Source organism: Sphaeramia orbicularis, chromosome 1 (genome assembly GCF_902148855.1).
Source record: "Sphaeramia orbicularis chromosome 1, fSphaOr1.1, whole genome shotgun sequence".
Taxonomy (NCBI): domain Eukaryota; kingdom Metazoa; phylum Chordata; class Actinopteri; order Kurtiformes; family Apogonidae; genus Sphaeramia; species Sphaeramia orbicularis.
In genome coordinates, this window is record NC_043957.1 from 39,124,236 (window position 1) to 39,151,550 (window position 27,315).

Genomic DNA, 27,315 nt, shown 5'->3' on the forward strand with positions numbered 1-27,315 from the left:
ATACATTGGCTAAGAGTATTGTAACTATTTGAGCTATTCAGTCACTGATGTGTGTCAGTGTGTCAGCAGTTACACTTAACTGGAATTATCAGGAGCTCGGAATGGAGACACTTGACCTTGTCAGACACAAACATAAAATCTGGATAAAGAGAGAGCAAGTCAAAAAGAAAATGAAAACAGAAATAACGTGGTGCATTATCCAGACTTCCACAAAGACATACAAAGAGAAGCCAGAGGATACTTAAGCTAAAGCAGGTAATCCTTCAACAAACAGGTTTTACTGAAGGATGTCTGTGTTTGAAAAGAAACATGGGAGCAAACGGATAAAGAGCAGGATTTCCAACTGTCAAAACACTGTGGGCACAAAAAAAAAAAAAGTTGGTCGTAGAGAGCAAAAAGGAACCTATAATGGATATTCCTTTTGCGTATTTCTGCAGAATGCATAGGATAGACTCACACAGGCCCTACTTAAATCACACAACAAGCCTATAAAAGCTGTAGTTAAGGTCTATAAAGAGCCCCACTCACCTCTCCCCTGCTTGTTTCATCCTGATAAGCCCTCTACAGGCCCTGAAGGGAGGCTTCGCAGGTGAGCTGCTAAAGCGTGTCAAAGCATGCTGACAGGCTCTGGGAATTAGGATGCCATGATTACTACATAAACCATGAGAATCAGATTCCCATTACTTCCTTGGCTCTATTCGTAGGTGTTGTAAAAATGATAGCGGTGGGAGCAATAAATCCAAATTCTAAAGAAAAACAAACCCTTTGTGAATACCTGTCATTTTGCTCAAATAGTTCTGGGGTTTTGTTACTGAGCCATTTCTTGTCAAAACTGGTTCCTCCAGCCAAATAACGACAAAATGTCCACTTTTATTTCCTTAAAGGCTTAGACAACCTGAAAACTGAAAGCTATTATGTCCAAAAATAAAAGGGAAACACAACCTGCATAGTAATCAGCAAAGAATTATTCAAACTAAATTAAACCAAATTAAGAAAAACTAAAACACCAAATTAGTTATTTTGTAGCATGTGTACGATTAGTAAGTGCATTTTCTCATATTCCACATGACAATAAGAACCTCATCTCATTTATGTGCGTAGTTTGAGTAAAAAAAGGCAAGGAAGATAAATTGCTTAATTTATGTCACACTGTTTGTAAAAAAGAGGATTATATCAAACATATTGTGTGTATATCATGACTGATTTAGCCAATAGATTGTTTGCTAAATGTGAACTTTAAGATGTGACTTTGTAATCAGAACCTTTGAACACTCAAGCATCAATAAGACCTCGGTGTCCATTTCCTCCTCGTAGCTTTTAAGAACTTTACAGTGAGCAAGATGAATAACATTTATCTGTGAGTGCATGACCACAAGTATCTGCATTGATCTATAGCAAAAGACAGACAGAGGGGAAGAGAGAGTATGTGAGTGGGAGAGACTGCATTAAGACCAGCCCCCTTAGCGGTTGCATGTTTCAACTAAGTTCTTACTGCACTCCTTCTGCCTTGTCAGTTTGACCGGGAGTCACTTGCTGCTCATGTTTGGATTCTCGTCACTGAAAACCAGATGAAGTTCAGGATAAGAACAACGCAAAACCAGTTTAAAGGTAAGTTCTCTGTCATTGCCCACTGCAATGCAATGATATTGTGTAAAATTTAATTTAGGACATTTTCAGATGTTTTGTGCAGTATTGGGGTAAAACAGCATTAGATGAGAAACGCTTACCTTGAGTATTTTAGGATTGTTTGGGAATTACAAAGATAAGCAGATTTTAGTCTTTAATCCTATTATTTTGTAATAGCATTAACAACGATGGAAATTAGAGTTTTTTGATATTGTGAAATTAACTAAAAACAAATGATGTTAGGCACAAATGCAACTCAAGAGAAACATCAGTTACTTGAAAGTCTGGCATATGTTTTGATGTAAATACTAATCTGTGGCAACACAGATGTAAACATATGTATTGAGAAATCATAATGTTCAAATTATCACAATTACAATGCTCCTGAAGAATTTGTCACTGAACTATCCACCTCAGTCAAGACTTCCATTCAGATTTTTGACTCCAACCATATTCATACTATCAGGGGACTTTAGGCTCAGCTGTTTGTGCCAATATGGACACCTTAGAGTAATTTCCCAAATTCCTAGCATCAGGCTGAATGGGTTAAAGTCTCCAGACCTTTTGTTAAATGTTAACATATGACTCAAGAAGTGAGAAACACATTTCCCCACACGACAAAGACTCAGAGGAATGCACCTCTAATCACCCCTGATGGGTTTCAGCATTAACAGTGTAAGCAAAGTATGTATGTAATGTAAGCTGTGTATGTAATCTACATTAAGGTTTTATTTAGAGTTGCATGTTTATAGTGTGTTAGCGTATTGAGACAGTTCAAAAACACTTGATGTATACTGCAAAGTGGACTACAGCTGTATGCATGCCAAATTAACTGCACATGTTAAGGTTCTTGTCTAAAAGGAACCCTAAAATGACTTTAAACATCATTAGATAGACTATATAGCTGTTTGCCATTAAAGTAATCCCCCTGTCCTTTTGGGGAATTCTTTAGTATCAATTTCTGCAAATTTTCAAAGATTAGTAGCAATAGTCACTTTTACACAAATGTTATGAGGTGATGACTGTGGTTTATAATTTCACATTGAAACAATTTGCAACAAAAAGAGAGTTTGCACATTTGATGTATTTACCAGCAGTACATTTTATATTTCATTGCAGGCTTAGATATTTTCACTTTGAGCAATACCAGCCCTTCTCTGGGAAACAGCAATTAGTGAAAGTACGTGTTGACTCATTGCACTTTTTGTGGCCGAATGCCTTAAATGTCAGTGTAATGTTACCTTTACTCTCATGACACATCAGTATTAACTTTTATTAAGAAATTCTGTTTCTTCACCTCAAACAAATTCATCTCCTCTCCATTTTAATGCTTTTCTTGTGTCTTGCTACAGAGCTCAAGAGCACCGTCCTCTGGCAAAAAAGAACACATCATTTTGGTGGATTACACTTTCTCATCTTCATGTACTCTCTTCATTCACCGAAGGAGCTCAACTGGTTTTTGTGATTCTTTTAAATTTGGATTATTTTTTTTTCACAGTTTAATGGACAAAAGCCTGACAAGAAGATGACTTCCTAGTTGTTCATTGTAAATAGAATACAAGAAAAGAAATATCAAGCATGGAAGCTTTAAGCTCTGCTCATGCAGAGCATACAACACCCACATTACCCATCTACCCTGATACCACTGCTCCCAGCTGCCTGCAGTTCTTCTTGAAATACTTAGACAATTCTGTTATTGTGGAGCATTATAACTATACTGGTAAGCTGAAAAACCGGGAGGAGGGCCTTAAACCAGAGAGTATTGCATTCTTGGTGGTGTGTCTCCTCATCGTCTTGGAGAACGCTGTGGTTCTCATCACCATTTGGAGGAACAAAAAGTTTCACCTGCCCATGTATTACCTCCTAGGAAACCTGACTCTATCTGATCTATTAGCTGGGATAACTTACATGGCAAACATTATCATGTCTGGACCTAATACGTTAAAACTGACACCACTGCTCTGGTTTCTCCGGGAAGGAGGGGTCTTCATCACACTGGCTGCCTCTATCATTAGTCTGCTGGCTATAGCGATTGAACGGCATGTTACTATGGTGACCATGAGGCCATATCACGGAGCAAAAAAAGGACGGATGTTGGCACTGATTGGTGCAAGTTGGGCCCTGTCGGGTCTTCTGGGGGTCCTACCAATTTTGGGATGGAACTGCATGTACAGACTAGACAAGTGCTCCACAGTTCTCCCACTTTATGCCAAGAGCTACATCCTCTGCTGTGTATCTGTGTTCAGTGCAGTGTTACTGGCCATAGTGGTTCTCTATGCACGGGTTTTCCGCATCGTCCGCAACAACACACAGCGTCAGCGGCTGACCCTATCAGGCAGCATGAGGAAAGGCTTAGCAAGGAAGTCACAAAAGTACATCGCTCTCCTCAAAACAGTCACCATTGTACTGGGTGTCTTCATCGCCTGCTGGATGCCACTATTCATCCTACTCCTTCTTGATTTTTTCTGTCCCACCGGCAGCTGCAGACTGCTCTACAAAGCTGATTACTTCCTGGGAGTAGCCATAGTCAACTCACTCCTCAACCCCATCATCTACACTTTGACCAGTAAAGACATGAGAAGAGCCATTCTGAGGCTCCTCTGTCGGCCGTGTCTCATGACCAGAGATGGCCAAGTGAAGAAGATTGGGATGCCATTCCTGGAGTGCAGTTTCAGTAAAACTGAGGTGGCCACGCAGAAGTTAGAGCCTGGACAGGAGACAACCATCTCCTCTGGAAATGTTGTCACGACTCCATCTCCAATAAAGACTCTCTACCCTAAACTCTTCAAGTCATAAATGGACTAAAGTGTCGTAATGCATGAATGAGTTTCCCACAGATAACATGTAGCACACCATTTACACAAAGTAAGCAAACAGATCTTTCAAATCTAGAACAGATGGTGTATGAAATATTGTAAAGGAATTCACCACCACTACAGGTTGAAAGAGACTCATGAGGCAAATGTTTCACTTCGACAAGTCTGGAGTGGATTAGTTTTAACTACACAACCATAACAAAACACTTCAATGTGAAAATGATTACAAAACAAAGACTAAGTGGATGCAACTCAAATGTGAATATGTATCTTTTGTACATGTATATATAAACTCTTGTTTATCGATTTTGCACTGAATTGTCACGAAGAGTGGAAAAATAGCATTGAACTCAGTTAAGGTCTGTTGCTAATCTTTTCTAAGCTTGGAAGAACATTCTTCTTTAAACACAAATGTCCTTTTATTGAGTGAACTACAGATGGTACATTGTCACCGAGACTTGCTGGCTCACTGGTGAACCAGAGTGTGGCTATGTTCCCCCTTTTTGCAGTTTATTTTTTGAAGTGCCTTAGCCAAGCATGCACTCCTCTAGCATGTGCATGGTGTAATCTGAACATCTGTAGACACCTGGGTTTTGCTGGTTCGAAGACCTAGTCTTTGCTAGATTTATTGTGATTATATTGCACGGAATACACCTACACATAACTGAAGGAAAGAGTTGAGACTGAAAGACAACAGAGAAGATAGATTTGGCACCTACTCTATAACACAGGAACTTTTGCCTGGTGAAGAATGCAGAGATGTAGTTGCAGGAGGGAGTTAGACGGGAAATTGAAATCCCCCACTCTTTTGAAATGACAGATGGTTACTTGATTAGATGCTGTGTGGAAAATTGGGTTGTTGTTTTTTTTTTCCTTTTAAATGTCACATCAGAGTGCCCAAAAAGAAAAACAACAGCAAAATGTCAATATGTATTGGGACTGTAACTACCAGATGTAACTGACGTGGTTTTTTTTGTTTTTTTTTAACATACATGCAGATTGTTGGATCCAGACTGAACCAGATCAACACTTCTATCACCTGTGTTGTATATATTCACCAATTAAACTCCTCCATCAGATATTGGTTAAGCAACTTCTAATGATGTGAGGGACTCCAATAAATCATTGTTACGGAGCTGCATCAGAGGTTTTAGATGTGCCTGTACTTGTAAACTAAGTGCTGATGAATCAGGAAATATTTGCCACTGTACAGTTATTAAATTCAGTGGTAACTATTAAGTAGAAACAACATTTTAGTTTATGGTTTATGGTACTAAATACATTTTTGGGGTTTGGCATCAGACTTTTTATACAAATACTTTTATAACAATTTGTATGGACATTGACAAATGAGGCAGTGTAATTATTTGTACTGTAATTCATGTAGTGAACTTTGTATTTTTGTATTTCTGAAGACTTTTTGTTTCATTTGTGTTATAAATTATAGCAGCAGCAACTTTATTTTTCTTTTCGTAAAAGAAATAAAAATTCTCTCTTGAATGATTCTGCTGAGTTTCTGGTTTATTTTCATTGTGTATGCACTAGAACTATGCATGCATGTAAGTGTGTCTCTGTGTATTTCTCTTTGGGGCTGAGGTTGTGTGAGTGGAAGAACAGTTTACGAAGACACACCACAGGAAGTCAGCCTCCTTGTCTCACATCTGGTAATGGCATTGGCCTATATACAGTGCTCTTCTACAAACTCTGTATGGCTCATGATGGCTTAGGCACCACACAATGAGCCTTTGATTAAAACCTTGAATACTCAATCCTCCTTTTTCGTATTCTGTCAACCTGTGGGTAACATCAGCCATAACCCCTCTCTGACCTGTTGTCCACACATGACTGAAATAGAAATGGATCATACACAGGTGGGTTTAATTTTTAATGTTCTCCATAAGAGTTGAGCTTCATATAAATAGAACAAAGTAAACATACTGTTAATTAATGATGTTGAATAAAATGTGTGTGTGTCTGCAATCATTTTTATTCTTACGCATCATATGTAGTATAGCGATTTAGAGATACATAGACTTTTCACCCTTTAAGAGGAACTTTTTTGCACAAAGCCTCTAAACAGGACACACTTCACGCAAAGTTAAATATACACACATGCTGGTTAACTACATGGTTGTATTGCATTTGATTTAACCTTCATGCGCTCAAAGAAACACAAAAAAAAATGCACCACAGGACACTAGGATGCTTTTGATATGATTTGCAGGTGTCTCTCCAGATGTTGGCTGTATCTACCAGCACTGTGCCTGCTGACAGAGGTTAACAAGGCAAAGAACCTCTCCCCTGCCGGCATTTTCTGTCAGCTGCTGAAATCATGTATAAAACTGGACACGCAGAGGTTATGATATTATCATCTCTTGTCAAAATCAAGAGACTCTGACTTACATACTTACCATAAGGTTTGCTAGTACCTTTATAACAAAAATGGCTTTGACTGAGATGATTGCATTTGTTTTCACGGAAACAATAAACTTGCGATGAATATATAGACTGCTTGGGTCTTTTTTCTGCATCCATGCTTTAATAATAATAATAATAATAAAATTTATGTAGCACTTTTTGCAGAAATATTTCACAAAGTGCTTTACAATAAAATCAGAAGTGAGATACATAGGCAGTAAAAACACACAGTTACATACACAGACACAGGCATAAAAATGTAAAATCAAATAGTCATAAAACACACCCTTAACTAAAAGCCAGTCTAAACATGGAGGTCTTAAGTTTCTTTTTAAAAGACTCAATCGAGGTTAAGGTGCAAAGTGCGTGTGGCAGGATATTCCAAAGTCTCCTGGCCACAGCTTGGAAGGCTCGATCCCCTCTACTTTTGAAGTGAATGTGTGGGATGACCATCTGGCACTGGTTCGATGATCTAGGAGCCCATGGATTGTTGTGCAATTTTAGCAACTCTAAAATATAAGTAGGGGCGTGGCCATTTAAAGCTTTAAAAGTAAGAACTAAAATATTAAAATTTATCCTAAAAAGAACTGGGAGGCAGTGTAAGTCTGCTAAAATCTGTGTAATGTGTGCTCCTTTGCTGGTGTGTGGGTTAAAAGTCTTGCAGCTGAGTTCTGAACAGCCTGGAGACTTAGACTTAGAGAGACTTTATTTGTCATTCCAGATTTTACATCAAAAATTAAATTTCGATGCAGTTGGCTCAGCAGCTCAATAATAGCAATAACTACAAACAGGCACTATATATACAGGATAATATAAACAAAACAGAATAAATATGCATATAAAAAACTATAGAATATAGTAGATAGAATAAATAATATAGAAAATAAAAGAACAATGTATCAGTATAAAAGACTATGGTTCTCAAGCACTGAATATTGCACACTGGATCAGTCCTGTGTAGGTGAGGGTGGGTGTGTGAGGGAGGAGGGGGATATTATGTTGAAGATCTTTCTGGTTTAGACAAATACAAACGCTGTTACAGTAGTCTAGGCGGACAGAAATAAAAGCATGAATAATCATCTCTAGTTCTACCTTTGACACCAATGTTCTCAGCTATGAAATGTTCCTCAGCTGGAAGAAGCAGTTTCCAGTCTTTTTTTTTTTTTTTTATGTGAAGATTCCTCCAATTGAAATCATACACAGACTGAGGGCAAAGGCATTTCTCAGCTGAAAAATTGTAAGTGAAGGCTGATTCAAGGCTTGTCACATCATATCAAGGGCTTGCCATTGCTTTTAATGCTTCATCATCAAATTCACCATGCTTAAGCCAGAGGACATTTAAACCTGGCTTCAATCAATTGGTTAAATCAGCTGTGAATCCTGGCTGAGGGGGGGTTGATTAACCCAAGACCTTGTTTTCTATACCTTCCATGGCTATGAGAGAATGTCTGCATTTGCAGGTGGGCACAAGAAAACAGAATGGGATACCTAGAAAGATGATGATGTGCCAACTGAGGCTTTCATGGCTCCATCAGAGTCTCCACAAAGCATTTCAGGAGAGTCATTTCCATTGTGGAGTGGTTTGCAAGACTCCACTATGATTGGATGCACTGATGCAGAACCTCAAAAGAGCAGTGTAACAAAGAAGTTACTGCAAGGGCACAAGCATGTGAGGTTGCACTGAATACGTCATCCACAAAAGGGTTCGGGGCTTGGATGGATCAAGTCATTAGAGACTGCTGTGGTCAGCTCTACAGGAACAAGCAGTTCATCCTTAAACTCTGTAGCTGTTTCAAGAAATACTGTTGAAGGGACTGCAAATGCAAAAAGTGGACTCACCACCACACCACTCACCTCTAAGTCAGATATGGTGAAAAATGGGTTCAACAATGAAGCAATCAAACCAGCATGTTTTTTATGAAATATCTGAAGACATCATTTTTGTTTTAAAACTACATAACATATGTAAAAGATCTAGCAAAAGACCATGTACAGGGTGGGGAAGCAAAATTTACAATGAACATTTAGTTGTTTTTTCTCAGCAGGCACTACATCAATTGTTTTGAAACCAAACATATATTGATGTCATAATCATACCTAACACTATTATCCATACCTTTTCAGAAACTTTTGCCCATATGAGTAATCAGGAAAGCAAACGTCAAAGAGTGTGTGATTTGCTGAATGCACTCGTCACACCAAAGGAGATTTCAAAAATAGTTGGAGTGTCCATAAAGACTGTTTATAATGTAAAGAAGAGAATGACTATGAGCAAAACTATTACGAGAAAGTATGGAAGATACTATTAAAGAAGAATGGGAGAAGTTGTCACCCGAATATTTGAGGAACACTTGCAGAAGTTTCAGGAAGCGTGTGAAGGCAGTTATTGAGAAAGAAGGACACATAGAATAAAAACATTTTCTATGATGTAAATTTTCTTGTGGCAAATAAATTCTCATGACTTTCAATAAACTAATTGGTCATACACTGTCTTTCAATCCCTGCCTCAAAATATTGTAAATTTTGCTTCCCCACCCTGTACAATCACTATTCTGAACAGTTTATGATGTTCCCTATGTCAATCACAAGGAAGTAATGTGGAGAAAAATGGCTGTTTTTTCCAATGGCAATAGCTCTGAAAATCATCTGAACTTAAAACTATGATTCAAACTTAGCATAAGTCACTTGGACAAACAGTTAATAAGTTAATTCACGTATATTATCTATATCAGCAACTATTTTTGAGGTGAACAGGTTTAATATATGAGAGCTCTTTGCAGTCTCAGAGTTGGCTAATGGTGCCACCTTGTGACTGTAAATCACAATACAGCTCTAGTCTCAATTGACCTGAATTACGTATTTTCCAAAGGAGAAAAAAAAGTACTGTTGTGTCAGCATCTACCTGGAGCAAGGAGAAATTTTTAATCTGCTGTACTGAAGGAGCCATTCACAAACATGGATATGGAGAGTAAATTCTTCAAGTGGGCTGTAAGGAAAGGAAGAAGAATTTAGATTAAGTAGTGTACAGGTAACAGTGAACATTACACTTAATGTTCATAATATGCAACGATTAATGTCATTTGGGAATGTTACAACTTACTTTTATTATCGTGTATCTATGTAATATCACTATCCAATCAAGCTTCTTACATTTATTTGATCACTTTTTTGATATCCTTTGGCTTTATGTGACTATGATTTGTGATACTGTTTGCCGTAATTTGTCTTATTTGTCGTGGATATTCGTTTGTCGTAACTGTTGATTGTGATTAATGTAGTTAATATTTGAACAAATTTAACCAAATATCTCAGTTCGCTTCTTTACTCTGTAACACCATATGGCATAGATTTGCTTATTAGTTTGTTTAAAAAAAAAAAAACAAAAAAAAAAAACTTGCGTGTTTACGGCAGGTGCAGCAGTTTACGTTATGGTGTCATTAATAGTATTTGTGACAGATTTGATTGACGTTAAAGCTGTAGTTTTTTTTTTTTTTTTTTTTTTTTTTTTTTTTTTTTTTTTTTGGCTCGGTGCTGTGAAAAGGCCCGTCTTTCCTCCGTTTTGAGGACTCCTTCGCAATAAGAGCTCCACGCCTTCGGGACACGGTTTGTTGTCGTTATAACCCAACTGCTCAGTAGTGTCGGACTCTTATTGTGAAAGCCAGAGGAGGCCGGTACAATGCTTAGTCACGGTGAGTTACAGCTTTGCCCCCCTCCTTCCTCTGTGGCGGACAGCTCGGCAGACTGCGATGGAGGAATTGAACTAGATTACGTGAGTGTCTTTTGTTCCAGATTTAAGCTACCAGTGTTGTTTACAGTTAGCTATAATGTGTAGTAGTTGTAGCCTTATGGTGGCGTCTACCGATAGGAACATGTTTAGCTAGATATTGCTTTGTTAGCATTTTTGTGCTCGGCTCGGTCCTCAGCCGTTACGCTACTGTCTATTATTAGGAGCCTGTTTTGCTGTCAGCTCTGTTTCCGAAACGTTTAACTTGTTATTTGCGGTGTCGTCTCTTGTTTGTCATGGATACATCGAGTCCTATTTCGTCGCAGACCTCGGGCTGGAATCGAGACAGCTTCACCTGAAATACTCTCATTTTCCCTGCACGCCAACGCTACATATTATTTAGATCAAAACAAGCGTAGAAATAAATGTTCAGTCAAAGGGCTGGAGCATTGTTTATGTGAAATGTTGGAAAAGAGCGCGGAAATCCATGTTCATCTAGGGTTATGTAAGGACTGGCTTCAGTTCTGGGTCATGTTTTGGGACTTCTAGTTCCACTGTTTGCTCGTTGACGAGTTCAGGATGAGTCACCGAGTGTAGCTTCTTGTCAAAATGCTCACGGACATGTTTTACCTTCCTTTTTGTTTCACTAGGGACCGATCTTTATTGTTTGCTCAGCAGCTTTAAAACAGCTGACACCTTTGTAAAGCTATAAAAATTGACTTTCTGTGACGCGCGTTAAACTACCGAGCAAAGTTTGTTTTTATTGTGCAATTCTAGTTGAATGATGTCCAACATCTGCAGGCCTGAATCATTGTTGCACAAACTGGGGTAGGAGGTCTACTTTAGGGTCCTATGAGGTGTTGCAGAGTATGGTCTCACATGATCCCAACATTTGTATGAAAGCATGAAGATGGGTTATTGTGCGCTACCATTTTACAGTTAATCATATTTTGCTCTGCAGCTAAGGGTTATTTTATTACTGACTGTTAATCATTTGATGCATGAGGAATCTGAAATGCATTCTTTCACAGATCCTGAAGTGCTGGCTTCAGATTTATCATACAACATGAGACAGAGCAACAGATTTTTCACACGAGATGCTGAAACTGGAACATTCAGGGGGAATTTCTGTAATTCAACTCCATAAATGTGACTTGAGATTAACTGTCATGTACTTCTAGCTTTAATCAGGCTTCAACATTGTGCTACAGTGCCTGTCCATTCAACTTGGCATTAAAAAAAAGGAACACCAGCTCTAGAAGTAGCTTCTTCTCTGAACTGGGCGTTAAAGCTCTTTATGAACAGTTCCTATATTTATAATTTGCAGGAAATAACACAGTTACATAGCAGAAATGCACTGCAATATACTCAGATTATCAGAGGCTGTTGTCACTAGGCAGTTTCTGACTCTTAAGGGGAAAGTTGTGCAATATGTTCTCTCTGAAAGAATTTTACTCAGAAACCTGGAGTGATAAAAGCACAGCAGTAAATCGAAATGTCAGTGTGTTTCATATTACAGCGGGTTTAACAGAGGGCTGATAACCACAGACATCACCATCTGATGCAAAAATCCCAGCAGTAGTGTTTAGTTTTACTTCATCTTCACTAATTCAATGAGTAGAACACATGCAAAAATTGAAGCCACAAGGCTATATAACTTTGCCAGCACAGTACCCTCCGTTATCACCACCTGAGGTAATGATTACTGTGTGCAAGGCAGATGTATGTTCACTTTGTTATGTAATTGTGAACTTTTTCAGCAGTATTGTTGCTGAGTAACTGTGACTTTTCCTGATCAGGGAGTACCAGACAGTCAACTAGTGCCCATTGTGCATGTTGCTGCAACAGGCAGGTCAAGTTTTAAAAAGGGGTTCTGATGAAAATGGTTGTAGCCCATTTTCACATGGTGCAGTGATGTGAATGTTACCTCCATGGAAGTGAGCCCAGTTATTCCCAAAAGAAGTATTAATTTCTGAATCACTCTGCATAGCTCCTCTCTGCAGATTCTGTTTATTCACTTTCATTCGCTGCAGCAGATTTCTCTAATGGTGTTAGACCATGATATAGTGGATAAACATTTTAATCTGGCTGAATTGCAGTTAAATGTTTTCAATTCAGTCCCTTTTGCCTGCATCTGTTTTTAGTGAGAGTCTGTGACTTTGTGATTGGATTTTGCCGGCTGTTGCACAAACTGTTCCCTTTGCTACAGCCTCTAGCTGGATCAGTCACAGGACAGAGTAAAAAATACTCAGTCATGCTGGCCAGCTAAATTCGGGCCTAATTTAAGTCACTCCTTCATCTATCAAAACACACTACACCATGGCTGTTATTTAGTTCTTTGTTTAATGCTAAAATCCTCAGATTGAAGTCTTAATCAGGTTGACCTCAGTCTGCTCAAATGTAACAACAAAGAATAGAAGAGGAAAAGAGCTTTTTCAAAGCAGCTATACCATGAAGATATTCATTATGAAAATAAAAAACCTACTCTGTGGTGTTCTGCACCACAAAGAGAAGACAGTGGTGGTGAAAAGTGTGCTGACACAACACAGATAAAATGCAGAGAGAAACTTGTTAGCTGTCACAGAAAAATTGGTTGTGAACTTGTTAGTATTTTTAAATAGCGGCTGATATTTTTATGCAACAATTGTAATGTAAAAGCTAGAGCTGGACAATGCTGTGTATCACATTCATTCGATTAACTGAGATTCACAAGAAATCACAAAATCAGAGCAGCTTCTTTATGCAACAAAAATTCTAAACATAGACAACATGTGTGCTTGTTATTATATATACACTGCCTGGCCAAAAAAAAAAAAGTTGCACATACAATATTTCACTGCACCACCTTTGGTTTTGATTACAGGAGACGTTCACTGTGACATCTTTTTTGCCACATACTGCTTATGTAGTGTTACAGTAAGGTTCATAAAATTTTTCCATCCATAGTTGCATTAGTTTTTGATCATTGATGATGGAGAATTGGACCACTGCATGAAGTCTTTATCACATCCTAAATTAGAGTTTGGACTATATGGAGGCTAAGATATGTGTGTAAATGATGTCTCATTCTCCCTGAACTATTCTGTCACAAACCTGATGACCCTGATCAATCCTAGCATTGTCCAATCTTTTTGACTTTAAAGACATGAGACGCTACTTACTGCATCAGTTAGTTAAATAACCTGTTACAGCTGAAACCTTATTAACCACTACAGTACTTACCCATGGAAGGATCGGAATTATTGGCTTCGTTAAATCCAGTGAATGTCTCCTGTAATCAATACCAAAGGTGGTGCAGTGAAATATTGCATGTGCGATTTTTTTTTTTTTTTTTTTTTTTTGGCCATTTACATTGCATACCTTTAAAAAATAAAAATACTGAATTATGTTTCATTTCATCCAGTCTGTCTAAAAGTCGGTGGACAGAAAATAAAGTGAAATAGTTGTTGTGGTGTATAGAATTAATTTGAAATTGTTTTATCGAAACTGTTTTTGTTGAACTCTATTACTATGGAATGCTTAATATAGAAGCTCAGTTTCTCCCTCTCTTTCTCTTTTTCCAGTTGTCAGCTGAGCCATCCACCTCCTAGTAAACACAGTGGTGCAAACAAATTCCTTAGCTGGGTAACCTCGAGGAAGGCGTCTCATTCCCAAAGGCTCAACGTTCCACTTGGGATACTCCTGGCACTCGACCCTGTTTTTTTTTCCGCCAAGCAAGTCAACAAGCCTTCCACTGCCTCATCTACAGTGTCTGATGCTGCAGCTCTTAGCAGAGAGTGTAGCCCTCTGAAGTGAGATTGAATTATTATCTCTTTAACATGAAGCAGTAAATCAAACCTCTTTTTGTCTCACCCTTTTCTGGAGCAATCAAAATGCAAGCTCAACTTCTCCAGTGAGGGACTCTTGTAAGCATTTAAGTGTATCTCCACATATCTTCATTGCTGACTCAGTGGATCTTTGATCAAATGCTTTATTGAAAACATTTGAGCAATTTAGGGAAACTGAAAAAGATCATTGTTCAGACATAATAAGAGACACTGCAAGAGCCAGGATTCTTTGTTTACAGTGATTTACAAGTTTGTGTTAGCCCCCACAGAAAAAGGAAAAAAAAACATCTGTTGCCATTATGAACAAAGAATTTAGTCTTGCTGTACCTGTTTAGTTAAAACGCTGTGCTTGTTGCTCCAGGTTTTGCAAAGTTAACACTTGGACAAAGCCAAGGGAATTCTGACTCAGCATTCTGACAATGTTGGAACTGAAACATGTAAAAGTGCAGCCAGCCATGACTGGAAACTGGAATAGACATCTTTAGTGATGCCATAATGAGCAATGTGACTGGACTCAGGCACTGAACAGAACAAGGAAGTCCTCCTGTCCACATAAGTTAAGTTTGATTGGTGACTCTTTAACAAAGAGAATTAGACACTTCCAGGAGAGTCTGAACTTCCTGTGTCAACATCTGCCAAGTTCTTCAGTTAAATCTCCTCTTTGGTTTTAGCCATGCCAGCGCATGGTACAAGGATGACCTGTAACACTGCTCACTGTTCTTGAGGTATAACTAAGGCGGAGGGGAAAGGGTAGGAAATGACACAGTGCCTGACAGAATGCAAAGCGCTGGTGACTCCATCCACGCGCAACGGCCACCGCGTTTTCAGCTACACTCTGGAGAGTCACACGGCAGCCGCCTTCAGCATCATGAACGAGCTGCGGCTGGAGCGACAGCTGTGCGATGTGACGCTGCGTGTTCGTTACAAAGACCTGGAAGCCGTGGACTTCGTGGCTCATAAAGTGGTGTTGGCATCCTCCTCTCCTGTCTTCAGGGCCATGTTCACCAACGGCCTGAAGGAGTGTGGTATGGAGCTGGTGCCCATTGAGGGGATCCATCCTAAGGTGAGTCTGAAATGTAATTTAGCATCATGTTCACACACACAAAAGGTTTTTTGGGTGTGTTGCACCAGACATCATTAGATACCTGTAATAATTTCAGTAATAAACTGTAGATATCAAAGTAATGATTATAAAAGATTAGATCCAGTGTTGCATTTAACACTGACTTAATTATTATAATACTCACCGAGTTGTATGATAAGGACACCTATCCCTAGTACAAATGGGCTTTTAAGGTGTGAACTTGCAAGTCAATTACCATGCCTCTCAGTGTTTAAATCTTTGATTTTATCATGTTTTACCTCTGTTATTGAGGTCGACCAGTACTGTATTGTTAGAGGCCAATGTAATGACATTGGTTTGGATCAGGAAATAGCCAACAGCTATACTCATTTACATTTAAAAAAAAAAAACTTCAAGTGGGACTTGTCCAAGAGAGCAACAGATGTTATTACAACAGTAAATAATGACAAAACAAACAAGCATTTTTTGTGCTATACAAAGGATAAAATATAGTGTGTAGTTACATATAATAAAAGAAGATAGAAAATTAATAAAGGACAATATCAGTGTGTCAATTGAAGTTACTCTCACTGCAATGGACAACTGTTGGAAAGAATATTTAACCCATAAAGACCCAAACAGCCACTGTGACCAAAAGCATCCGCTGATCAAAAATGTCTAATAACTGCTGATCCACTAATCATATCAATACATGTAAATAATTTGTGTAAAATCATGGTCATCAGATATGATCCATTTGGACGTTCAGAGGCTCCTTAGGTATCGAGGGAACACTGTCATCTTCTACAACATTGATTCACCAGTGAAACCCATAGAGTTTGATAAATATAAATGTTGTAAATACTTGCTTTTATGTTCAGTTGTTGGTATACTTTGCTGAAAAGGTCACCTTTTCTTCAGTTTTTTTCTGATTTGATATAATAACCTCTGAATTTACCCTGGGCTTTAATGAACATTTACACAATCAGTCAATTAAATATATGAAAATAGGCAATTTACACTGAAAAATGCAAAATACAGAAGATAATATAATAAATGGTGACAAATCACTTAGGAAAAGGTTAAATGGAGAGAAAAAGAAATTATTTGGGAGTTGCCATAAAAGTAGCACTGGGTCTTTATGGGTTAAGTCAGTAATCATTTTTAATTTTTTTGTTAAATTATAACATTGGGTTGCTGAATATCCACCACAAGTTAATTAAACAAAAATGTGGAAGTGAACATCAAACTGACTGTAAAAAAAATCCAGATGTGAGTGGTTTTTTTCAAGCAGTTTTTTTGTTCCTTAAAGTCAGTACTTTCAGTTAACAAGTCCACTGTTAACCATGGGTTACCACCAGTTCATCTGTTTGTGCATTAGTGATTTTTATTCATCCTGTAGTTTAATGACTTGTTATTCTTAAGGTTTTATCAGTTAGTTCAGTTATACTGTAGATGAGGCATTCACTTGAGCTTATCTTCCAAGTAAAAATATGTGGTGAATGAATAAATGAGAACTTTTCACACGCTTAAAAGCAAGAAAAAAGGGTATTGTCACAGACTAATCAAACAGAGACCATTATTCCCTCAGATGGAGCTAAATCCATGCCTACAGATCAGATCAAGGCTTGTAGTTGCATTGTCCAAGTTCACGTTGTTTTAGATGACCCCGTGTATATCAAAAGAAATACCATGTTTATTTCAGATATTTGATTGAAAACTCCGGGTACATTTGCATAAGAACATACAAAACCAGATGTTACTTTGTCAGCTTCTTCCTCAGAGGGTAAAATGGGAGCACAGATTCCCTCCTCTTACACATTTGTCTGTCCTTATTTAATCTTTCCATTGGTCTTTGTTTCTCTCCTGCCCTTCAGGTCATGGACAGACTGATTGAGTTTGCCTACACAGCCAGCATCTCTGTGGGTGAGAAGTGTGTGATCCACGTGATGAACGGTGCTGTCATGTACCAGATTGACTGTGTGGTCAAGGCCTGCTGTGATTTCCTGGTACAGCAGCTTGATCCTAGCAACGCTATTGGCATTGCTAACTTTGCTGAGCAGATTGGCTGCACAGAGCTTCATCAGAAGGCTCGTGAATACATCTACATGAATTTCAGCCAGGTAAAGCTTCAGATTTGTTTCTCATAAAAGCTTTGCCTACAGTAAAGCCATGCAGACTTGATATAAAACTTAGCTCAGTAGCTCATTGTTATCAGATGTAGCATCAGTGCATATGAAAGTAGGATGTTCTCCTTTTAACACTGTTATTGTCTGGCAAATGAGCTGGTGCTATTTATGGCTATTTCTTATTATGATACTGTAGGTTTACTGATTTATTTAGAATAAATAGGTGTAGGGTTGAAATGGACATATTGAAATCACAACATCATGAATAGCAACATCCAAATGCAGGAGTTACAGTTTTTTTAAGGTTAAATTTATGACAACATACCAGTGTATGTCATAATTATTACATAATTGTTTTTTAAAGTGGCTCCAATTGGGTTTTGACCAGGATTTCAACATTTTATTTTTATTATTATTATTATTATTATTATTATTATTATTATTGTTATTGTTTTATATACTTTTTTTAGATTGGCTGACACTCTCTAACACTCTTTTCATGTAACTTCTATTAGTAAAGTTGTTTATTTTGTTTGTGTGCTGCCTCTTGGCCAGGTCATTATTGGAAATGAGAATCAGTTCTCAACTAACTTACGTGGTTAAATAAAGGTTAAATACAGAAAAAGGATTGATCATTATTATTTCTGTATGTTTTTTATGAACAGAATCTGTTAACTGAAGTTATTCATGTAAAATCTGCCCAGAAAGTTTTTGTTTACACTATCTAATAGGCAAACAAAGGTAATTTTGATAAATTGTTCTTCTTCTCCATTAGATATACTATTTTTAGATTTATTTTACAGGCATAAAATGAGCAGAAAAAGACAAATATAATAATATTTCATTATCATGACAACCAAAGTGGTGCCACTGAGATGCCCTGGATGACATACTCTATTCTGTCCTGTGAAAGAACAGATATTTTACATTTTGAGTATGTATTATAAATAAATCAAGTTGAAGTTTTATTCAGATTTATCCTGGATAGACTTTTTGTCTTTGCTTAATCAGTCAGAAACATTGCCTCTGCTTAGCACTCACTTAAACAAATGCTGTTTCATTTGTTCCATTGTGGTTTCTGTCTTTCCGCTTCAGGCCAGCAAACAATTGGCTGTTGCCTTTGTGAGAGAATAGTTACATGTGTAAGCTGTGAGTCATGAGTATTAGTGTGTGGGTTAGCCTGTAGCAGGTGCACACCTGACTGCAAAGGATGGCTACAAGGAAAAGGTCACCTGATTCTGATTCCTGAGACATTCATCAGGCAGAGGTGATGAAGTCTCTTTCTGAGTGTGTGATGTGTCAGTTAATACAATAAAGGGTTTAGAACAGGCTCAGTAAATCTTAAACTTCTATCGTATTCTTAAGAAAAGTAGAGTATAGACTGTGATTCTGTGTGGTCTTGTACTGCAGATAATAGGTCTGATGCCCTTTGTTTAAGGGTTGGATTTTATTGACAGCAGTTTCAGTTGATTGTGTGTTTTACTTTTGTGGTTAGTTTTGGTTTTTTCCCTTAGACAAGAGGGAAATGCTTGTATGCTTCAACTATCAGTTCCTTGAAATAGTTTACATGTGTTTGTTTTAGTGGTAGTATAGTGTCTATTTAAAAAACTTTAAATTCATTAAAACCTTTTATTTTCTACTGTGCTCGTATTCTCAGGTGTCAACCCATGAGGAGTTCTTCAACTTGTCCCACTGCCAGCTGGTGACCCTCATCAGTCGCGATGAGCTCAATGTGCGCTGTGAGTCCGAAGTGTTCCAGGCCTGTGTGGCATGGGTTCGCTACGACCGAGAGAACAGGAGACCGTATGTCCAGGCCTTACTACAGGCCGTCCGCTGCCATTCCCTTACCCCCAACTTCCTGCAGGCCCAGCTCCAGTCTCTAGACTGGGATCCTCAGTGTAAAGACTACCTGGCTCAGATCTTCCAAGACCTTACCCTCCACAAACCCACCAAAGTCATCTCTTGCCGAACACCCAAGGTGCCACAGCTAATCTACACAGCAGGGGGCTATTTCCGTCAGTCCCTCAGCTACCTGGAGGCGTATAACCCCTGTACTGGAGCATGGCTGAGACTTGCTGACCTACAGGTTCCCCGGAGCGGGCTGGCAGCGTGTGTGATCAGTGGGCTATTCTATGCTGTTGGTGGAAGAAATAATGCTCCTGATGGCAACATGGACTCAAATGCGCTGGATTGCTACAATCCCATGAACAACTGCTGGCTACCATGTGCACCGATGAGCGTACCCAGGAACCGAATAGGAGTCGGTGTCATCGATGGCATGATATATGCAGTTGGAGGATCACATGGGTGTATCCATCACAATAGTGTTGAAAGGTAAGACACTGGAAGTCTAAACGAATAAAGCTGACAGTATTTTCAGGGCCTTTGTTGAGGTTTATGAAGTCTGAGAACACCCTAAAAATGAATGACACTGAACGAGGGGAGGCATTACGTTGGACTGGAACAGAATCAACCATGTCTTTTTTGTTCAGTCTTAATGTTGTTTTTTTTTTTTTTCAAATTATCAGTATATTTTGTTTTTTACCACAATAATGTCCGTTTTCTGTCTGGCTGTTCTCACTAGAGATGGTTTGTTTGCTAACGCTTTTAGGTTGCCAAACCATTTACCAGACAACTTTCACATCTCTCACAGAAGGACTGTGGGTTTTATTCACAAGTTGACACCACTTGTACACATAAAAATGATGACATCCACACAGTCCTTACCTGCAGTGTGATTTGGTGATTTCTGTTGCAGCAGTAACTGTGTCATTTAGAAGGTCTTATATCATCATACCCTAACCCTATGCCTAGACCCAGGTTTTGGGGTATTTTTTAGTTTTAGCATCACAAATAATTCCTCTCACCAGACCATTGCAACTGTAAATTTAAACCACTAACATATTGTGTGTACAGCCACAGTCTGATTTGATGTTGATAATAGTAGGAAATAAACCACAAGCCCTGTCCTTTTGACTATCAGCAGATGGAGAAGCATTCAGTGAGCTGTAACTGTGCCAGCCTGCTTTTAAAGCCTGTGGACTGGCATAGTGTATTGATTTAATTATAAGTAAGCAAAAGCACGAGTGACTAAAGTCCAGAAGAGAACAAACAGGCTTACACTCAGACATTTTGATTCCGTTTATTTAGTCAATGCGGAAACCTATTTCTTCCTGGAAAGAAATGAGCTTTATAATAGCTTTGCCTCACTTCCTGTAATACATTTATAGTTCCCCAAGACTTTCAACAAGGAAGTTGTATTTATTTTATTTTTTTGGGGTTGTGGAATGATGGCTGACAAGAAAGTGGACTGATGAAAGTTTTTATTTTTAAGCTGGTCACCGACTCGCAACATAAATTTTATTCAACAGACAGTGTCTGAATGATAAGTATCCAACCCACCGTCATGTCCCAGTAACAAGTATTTAATAGTTAATTCTGCTGTGGAGACATGATTCAAAACCTCGCAAGGGTTTATGGTGCATAATCACTGTGATCTACACTTGATTGGAAGAGAACAATCCCTAAACTCTCAAGTGAATTATGCAAATGACTTAATTCAGTTACAGCTTTACCTACAGTTTGTTTGTAGTCCTCAGATGACGCAGGTAGGGAGCAGTCAAGTGACAAATATTAACCAGGCAAACATTGATTGTGAGAAAGGAACATGGCTAATCTTTCTGAATGCCCCCATAATGAAAAAATATGTAACATGTGTTGCCAGGCACAACAAACCCTTCCTCCTCACATGTATTTCGCCCATTATAAGTAGATGGGAAGATTTTTAAAAAACCAAACAAAAAAAAAACAAATTATAGAAAATATTGGAACTTTGACCCACCTTTCCCAAAATGTAATAACATCTATTCTGGGTCACTGGTAATCAGTAATATTTGGTATGAATTGAACCAATAGATTTGCTGCTAAAGTGTTAAACAAACAAACCGAACCAAAAACAGCACCTCTTGCCTTCCGTTTGGGGGGCAGGGTAATAGCATGCAACAATACACAAGTCTAAGGCCAAACTCTAACTGTACCTCTAACCTCTTCAGACTTGATTTATTTCTGTACATTTGGTTTTAGGGTCTTCAAAGCCAGTAAACATTATGGGACTTTCTTGTCCTTGTTGCTCCATCTGCTTGGTGTCTAAACAGTGAGGAATTAAAATAAGACTAGACTTATCTATTCACACTAATGCATATTTGTTGGCAGTGCTTTATGTGATGGCTGTAGCCCAAGCCTGTCTGTTTCATCATGTCAGTTGCTGAATGTACAGTGATACAAGCATATCTGTGAATGGGGCTTCTTAATGTAAATGACAATTGCAGATAAAGCATCAGTAAGAATAAAATATATCTGTGGTTTTTCTTGGCAGATATGATCCAGAAAAAGACCAATGGCAACTGGTGGCCCCCATGCTGACGCGCCGTATCGGGGTGGGTGTGGCTGTCATCAACCGGCTACTTTATGCCGTAGGGGGGTTTGACGGTGCCAACCGGCTCAGCTCCTGTGAATGCTACTACCCTGAGAGGGACGAGTGGAGGACCATGGCCTCCATGAACACTGTCCGCTCTGGAGCTGGTGAGAGGAAAATGAGAAACATTCTTTGTAATAAAAACATATTTCTACAGAAAAACAGTTGGTTTTGAAAGTTAGAAAATTACTATTGACTGTACATGCAGTTTTGCATCTATGGTTTGTGCTAGGGAGCTCAAACCAGGTTGGTAATCAATATTTTCTAACAAAACAACTAGATAGAATTAGATTTTTGATCATCTTATCTACAAAGTAGATATGCCTGCATTCAATACTGATTATTTTGTAGATATACTGGTGCTTCACATTTATGCATGAACATCCTCTTAACTCTGTTACGAGCAAATAATGTTTCTTTACATACACTTTGAGAACATTTGTGTACCCATACAGTTTACACTTAGTTTATACTTCAACCATGTATGATTTTGTGTTTGTGCAGTGTGATGTACTGTATTCAGAGACAAATTTATTTCTACTCTTTGGCCATCCCTAGATAAAGAAACTAATAGCTGAATAAACTTAACTTTCAGGTGTGTGTGCACTTGGAAATCATATCTTTGTGATGGGAGGCTACGATGGCACTAATCAGCTGAACACGGTGGAGCGCTATGATGTGGAAACAGACACATGGAGCTTTGCTGCCTCCATGAGGCACAGGCGCAGTGCCCTGGGAGTCACTGCACTACATGGACGCATCTATGTGTTGGGTAGGTAGCAGCACGTTTGATATTTTGAGTTCTTGAATTTTATAATAAATAGACAATAGCATTTTACTCTCAAATGTATACACAATCAGGGCAGCATACAACAAGGACGACAACAAAGGATTTAAGAGCATTTTAGTTTGTGTATGGAGATTAAAAAATCCCTCAGGGGCCAGATTAAGGATTATTATGAAACAAATTACAGTAATAAGGATATTGGTCTTATTTAGGTATCTTTGGGCAATAGTTCCATCCATAATAACTTTTCAGCATATTGCTGTTCAGGTGGTCAGGTCTGCACCAGTATGTGGAAGGGAGATAAAATCAAGTGATTGACACTTGTTATGATTGGTCCCTGCCAGTGCTCTATCAGAAGCATCTTTATGATGGGACCAGACTGACGGGATGTTGAATTGCATTTTCTGCCTCTTTCTTTGTGGATCTTGTGGAGCTGCATTTTTTTTTTTGTTATTATTATAATTGATGTTTCCCTTATTGTAAGTCTCCATAAAGGGACTCTTTGTTAAGTTTTCTCTACATTATCACCAGAGGTGGATAATCCCAGGCTCATCAAGTCAAAGTCCTAACCCTAACCCTTTTTTACTTTAATGAACTTTTATTGGCAGAGCTCAGCTCTACAGCAACTCTCCCCCTAATTAGCACATTACCTCAAATGACAAACTTAACCAAACACCACCAGGTTCAGCAAAACAACTAAAATAAAAGCCACTGATAACATTTGTACTAACACTACCTTATCTTAAAAACTCCCTAATTTGTGGTTATAGTGGTTAAATCTCAACAGCTGGCCAAGTCAAGATAGCAAACTATAGGGCTACAGCTGAAAATCCAACATAACAGTTTAAGATATAAATTTATACAAACGTTAACACATACCAAAGAAAACAGAATTTACAACACAAATGTCCGCTAATACAAGAAATACACTCGCTAATTTGAAAGATGACAATATCTTATTAACTTAGCGCTGCAACAGAAATGAATGTGCGCTGACAGCGTTACACTCAATGTAGGAACTACCAGCCCCTGCAGAACCTGGAAGTAGGTCCATATTTCGTCCACCATTTTTTACAGTGGGAGTCTATGGAAGTGTCATGACTCTGATATATATCGAAGTCTCTGGTGGAATCACCCATGTTGAGTGAACAGGTAGGAACCAATACATGGCAGGACTTTGACTTGATGAACCTGGGATTACCAACCTCTGATTATCACACAATTATCTTCTCTTTGTAGAGCTGTAAATTACTTCCAATTTTCTTAGATATAGTAACTGTGTATTTATCTATATATGTAGCTGATTATAAAAATAATAACAAGTAGTGATTTTGATGTCACAAAAATGTTTCTGTTATCTAGGGGTGTCATGGTACACAAAAATCATGGTTCAGTATGTAACTCAGTTTTTGGGTCACAGTTTATGGTACAATACAGTAAAATACAGACAAAGCAACAATAAATCCCAAAATACAAACACCTTAGTTTCTTACTAACACAGAGATACAAATGAAAGCTAATGGGGGAGATGCATGAAAATAGGAATAAAAATGCCGTATTATGCTGTTGGATGTCAGAATTGGGATAACATAAAGATGATATTCAATTTTATAGACTATCATTCTTGAATACACTTTTTCAAGTTAATTACAGACATTAAAGCTGTACCAGTTGGACTGGACTGGATACACACTGGACCACTGCATGAGACAATGCACTGAATAAGTCAAAGTCTGCTTTATTATCAATTAAGCCATATGTGCCATACATACAGGGATTAAAATTGCATTACATAAGACCCACAGTGCAGAAACAACACACTGAAGCATCTGTGTCTAGCCCCTCGCATGTGTTTGATTCATCAGAAACAGTCACTGATCAGTAAACTCAGTATTATTTTCTCCATGTGACACAGACTGGAGTTATTGTTCATTAAAACCAGCCCCTCTTTTACAAAAGCATTTAGCTAACATTTGATTTTAAACAAACCTGCCCATGTTGAAGGGCTCTTAGATTGAATATTTACCAAAAAAATCACAATAATTCACACATAATTCTCTAATATACCACAGCAGTTATCCAGCAGTTCCAAAACCAATACACTTTTTAGCTTCACTTTTCCATAGTGTCATAGTAGCATCACTTTGTCCATCTTCATGTACAGTATATACTGAATGTATCTTCAGTCTGGTGTTTTCTTTTCCTGATTTCTGCCTGCTGTAGCTTTAATGTTATGACTCATGCATTTTTAAAATAATTTAATGTCCAATAATAAGATTGTTCATAAATAAGATCATATTCTAAATATGCTTGTGTATTTTTTACAGGAGGTTATGATGGCAACACCTTTCTGGATAGCGTGGAGTGTTACGATCCAGAGAGGGACACGTGGTCAGAGGTGACACACATGACATCAGGGCGAAGCGGTGTAGGTGTTGCCGTCACCATGGAGCCCTGCCAGAAAGACTTGGGTCCATGTCAGAAGTCTGAGGAGTGTGGCACCACATCACCACAGGGTCACCAGTCCAGCAGTTCCAGTTACGGTTCCCATCACAGTCAGCGGCACAACGGGCCCTTCGGCAAAGGCACATGAGACTCACCACAAGACATCACATACAAACACAGGCATACACCCAAAAACCCAATGCTGTCTTCCCAAATCAAGATAAGAATCCTTTTAAACTGGGTAGCGTCAGTGTTGAGACGTAACACCACTTGTTGCCTCAGTGATTCAAGAGATGGCGCTTGATGTGAAATACAAATAAAGTGAAGTCCAGTGTTCATACTTAACTGTAGATGTGCAAGTTAGTTCAGTGTGAGCATTAGATTATACAGTACAAACCTGTACCCTAATCCTTCATTGCCGGTTTGAAGAACTGGAGTTTGACTAATCTGTTGTGAGTTGTGACAAACACGATGGCCCGTTTGTGGCATTTGAAGTCCTCAGTCGGACCATCATCTCCCATGTTTGATACATGGGAGAAAAGGGCTGATTACAAAAAGGGCCATGTATTTGCTCAATGAGTCATCACATGCTCTTTGTGGTTAAACTTGAGCAAAATTTCAACCTGAGAGGAAACTTTAAGTGATATAAATGACCCCATTATATAGAAAGTAGCATTTGTCAGTATAGGCAGTCAACTTCAAAGTGCCATTACAATGCCTGTGGGCTTTCCTATCGTCAGTATATTGTTTAGAGATGCATATGTCACTGTGGCATTCATTACACTTGCAGAGTTACAGTATGATGCTTGGTCATGACGATATCTACGAGTGTTGGTACAGGAGAAGCAGGACCTTGAGAGCTTTGTAAACAATGTGTCCTGTAACTCATAGCTACTGGTAGATTCATAAAATGTGAAATTAAAGAAATGGAAAATATCCAGCTTTATCTTCATCTAAGGCTGTCTTGGTGGTGTAATAGGTATGTGGAGTGCCAACAGGCGGAGGGGGAATGCATTTAGAGGAAACAAAACAGTAGCATTTAAATATCTCACTGAATGTGTTTTCTAAAAACACTAATTGACTGATGTAATTGAGAAGCCCCCCACACCGCCGACCTTTGACCCTCACTTCCACCAGACCTCAAACAACAAGTGACCATGTTTGTGCATTAGTGTTCACATATTGTATGCTAATGAAAAACTTGCTTAAAGAAGTGTATTTGTAACAGCAGTTTAAGCTACAAAGGTTTTTACGTGATGTTTTGTACACTGATATTCTAAGAAGCCTTGTACAGAATTTAAGAGCTCACTTTTTTATTTATTTGTTCAGATCTTGGGTTTTCTCGTTCCTCAAAACTGACATCAGCTTTGTATGGACTTGGACTCTGGTGATGTGTTTTTGAATAATTAGCATGCGTTGTAACTAACTAGGAATGCCTGTTGATGCTAATTTTGGATGTTTGTATAATTGCTTAAAGTTAAAAGGGACTTTTTTTCCTCTCCATCAGTAGTTGGAATGGAAATTAGAGTATTTAAGTTTTGCTTTGTAAATTTTTTTTGTCAGCAAAAAATACCATGTACAATAATACATTGTAAAGTAAAATATATGTTTATTGTATCGCTGTAGTCATGGTATGATTCACCTTTGCTAAATCCAATGAACAGCACACTTCTTTTGTTACTGTTGAGTTTTTCTTTTGTTAAATCATTAAGGAAACTGCTGCGTCTCACAACCACAGGGGTGTTTATTTTACTGTAAATATGTGTTTTAATCTGAGTGAATGTACAAAGCAGGAATGTCCACTTGATGGAGCTAAAGACCTTTTGTTTACCTGTTCTATCTCAAGTTCAACATCAATTAAACTTTAAAATGATTGTTTAAACAAAGACGCTAAAAGCTCAAGTAAAAGAAATGTACCTGTATTAAGGTTTTAGGGTTCAAACATTCAAGGGCAGCTTCTCACTGTATCAGACCACCCATGATAATTGCCAGCAGTTGCCATTTCC

At 38.3% G+C, this 27,315-nt stretch overlaps 2 protein-coding genes across 3 annotated transcripts; both read left to right on the forward strand.

The window, feature by feature from the left end:
• The first annotated feature begins 1,513 nt into the window (after positions 1-1,513).
• s1pr5b (sphingosine-1-phosphate receptor 5b) lies at positions 1,514-5,946 on the forward strand. Its single transcript, XM_030142267.1, has 2 exons — positions 1,514-1,608; positions 2,979-5,946. The coding sequence occupies exon 2, from the start codon at positions 3,205-3,207 to the stop codon at positions 4,420-4,422; it is 1,218 nt and encodes a 405-aa protein (XP_029998127.1). The 5' UTR covers positions 1,514-1,608; positions 2,979-3,204; the 3' UTR covers positions 4,423-5,946.
• Positions 5,947-10,534: 4,588 nt separating this feature from the next.
• On the forward strand, positions 10,535-26,931 carry keap1b (kelch-like ECH-associated protein 1b). 2 transcript variants are annotated; one of them, XM_030137935.1, is made up of 7 exons: positions 10,535-10,629; positions 14,148-15,474; positions 17,352-17,597; positions 19,261-19,937; positions 21,979-22,184; positions 22,673-22,849; positions 25,192-26,931. In XM_030137935.1, the coding sequence occupies exons 2-7, from the start codon at positions 15,169-15,171 to the stop codon at positions 25,455-25,457; spliced, it is 1,878 nt and encodes a 625-aa protein (XP_029993795.1). In that variant the 5' UTR covers positions 10,535-10,629; positions 14,148-15,168; the 3' UTR covers positions 25,458-26,931. The 2 variants fall into 2 exon arrangements, with proteins under 2 accessions (XP_029993795.1, XP_029993804.1); XM_030137944.1 differs by having other exon boundaries at positions 10,555-10,633.
• Positions 26,932-27,315: the final 384 nt, after the last annotated feature.

Coding starts and splice junctions, on each gene's coding strand:
- s1pr5b (XM_030142267.1), top strand. CDS start 3,205: ATGGAAGCTTTAAGCTCTGCTCATGCAGAGCATACAACACCCACATTA.
- keap1b (XM_030137935.1), top strand. CDS start 15,169: ATGACACAGTGCCTGACAGAATGCAAAGCGCTGGTGACTCCATCCACG. Junction 17,598..19,260: donor TCTACATGAATTTCAGCCAG/GTAAAGCTTCAG, acceptor TCGTATTCTCAG/GTGTCAACCCATGAGGAGTT. Junction 22,850..25,191: donor TGGACGCATCTATGTGTTGG/GTAGGTAGCAGC, acceptor TATTTTTTACAG/GAGGTTATGATGGCAACACC.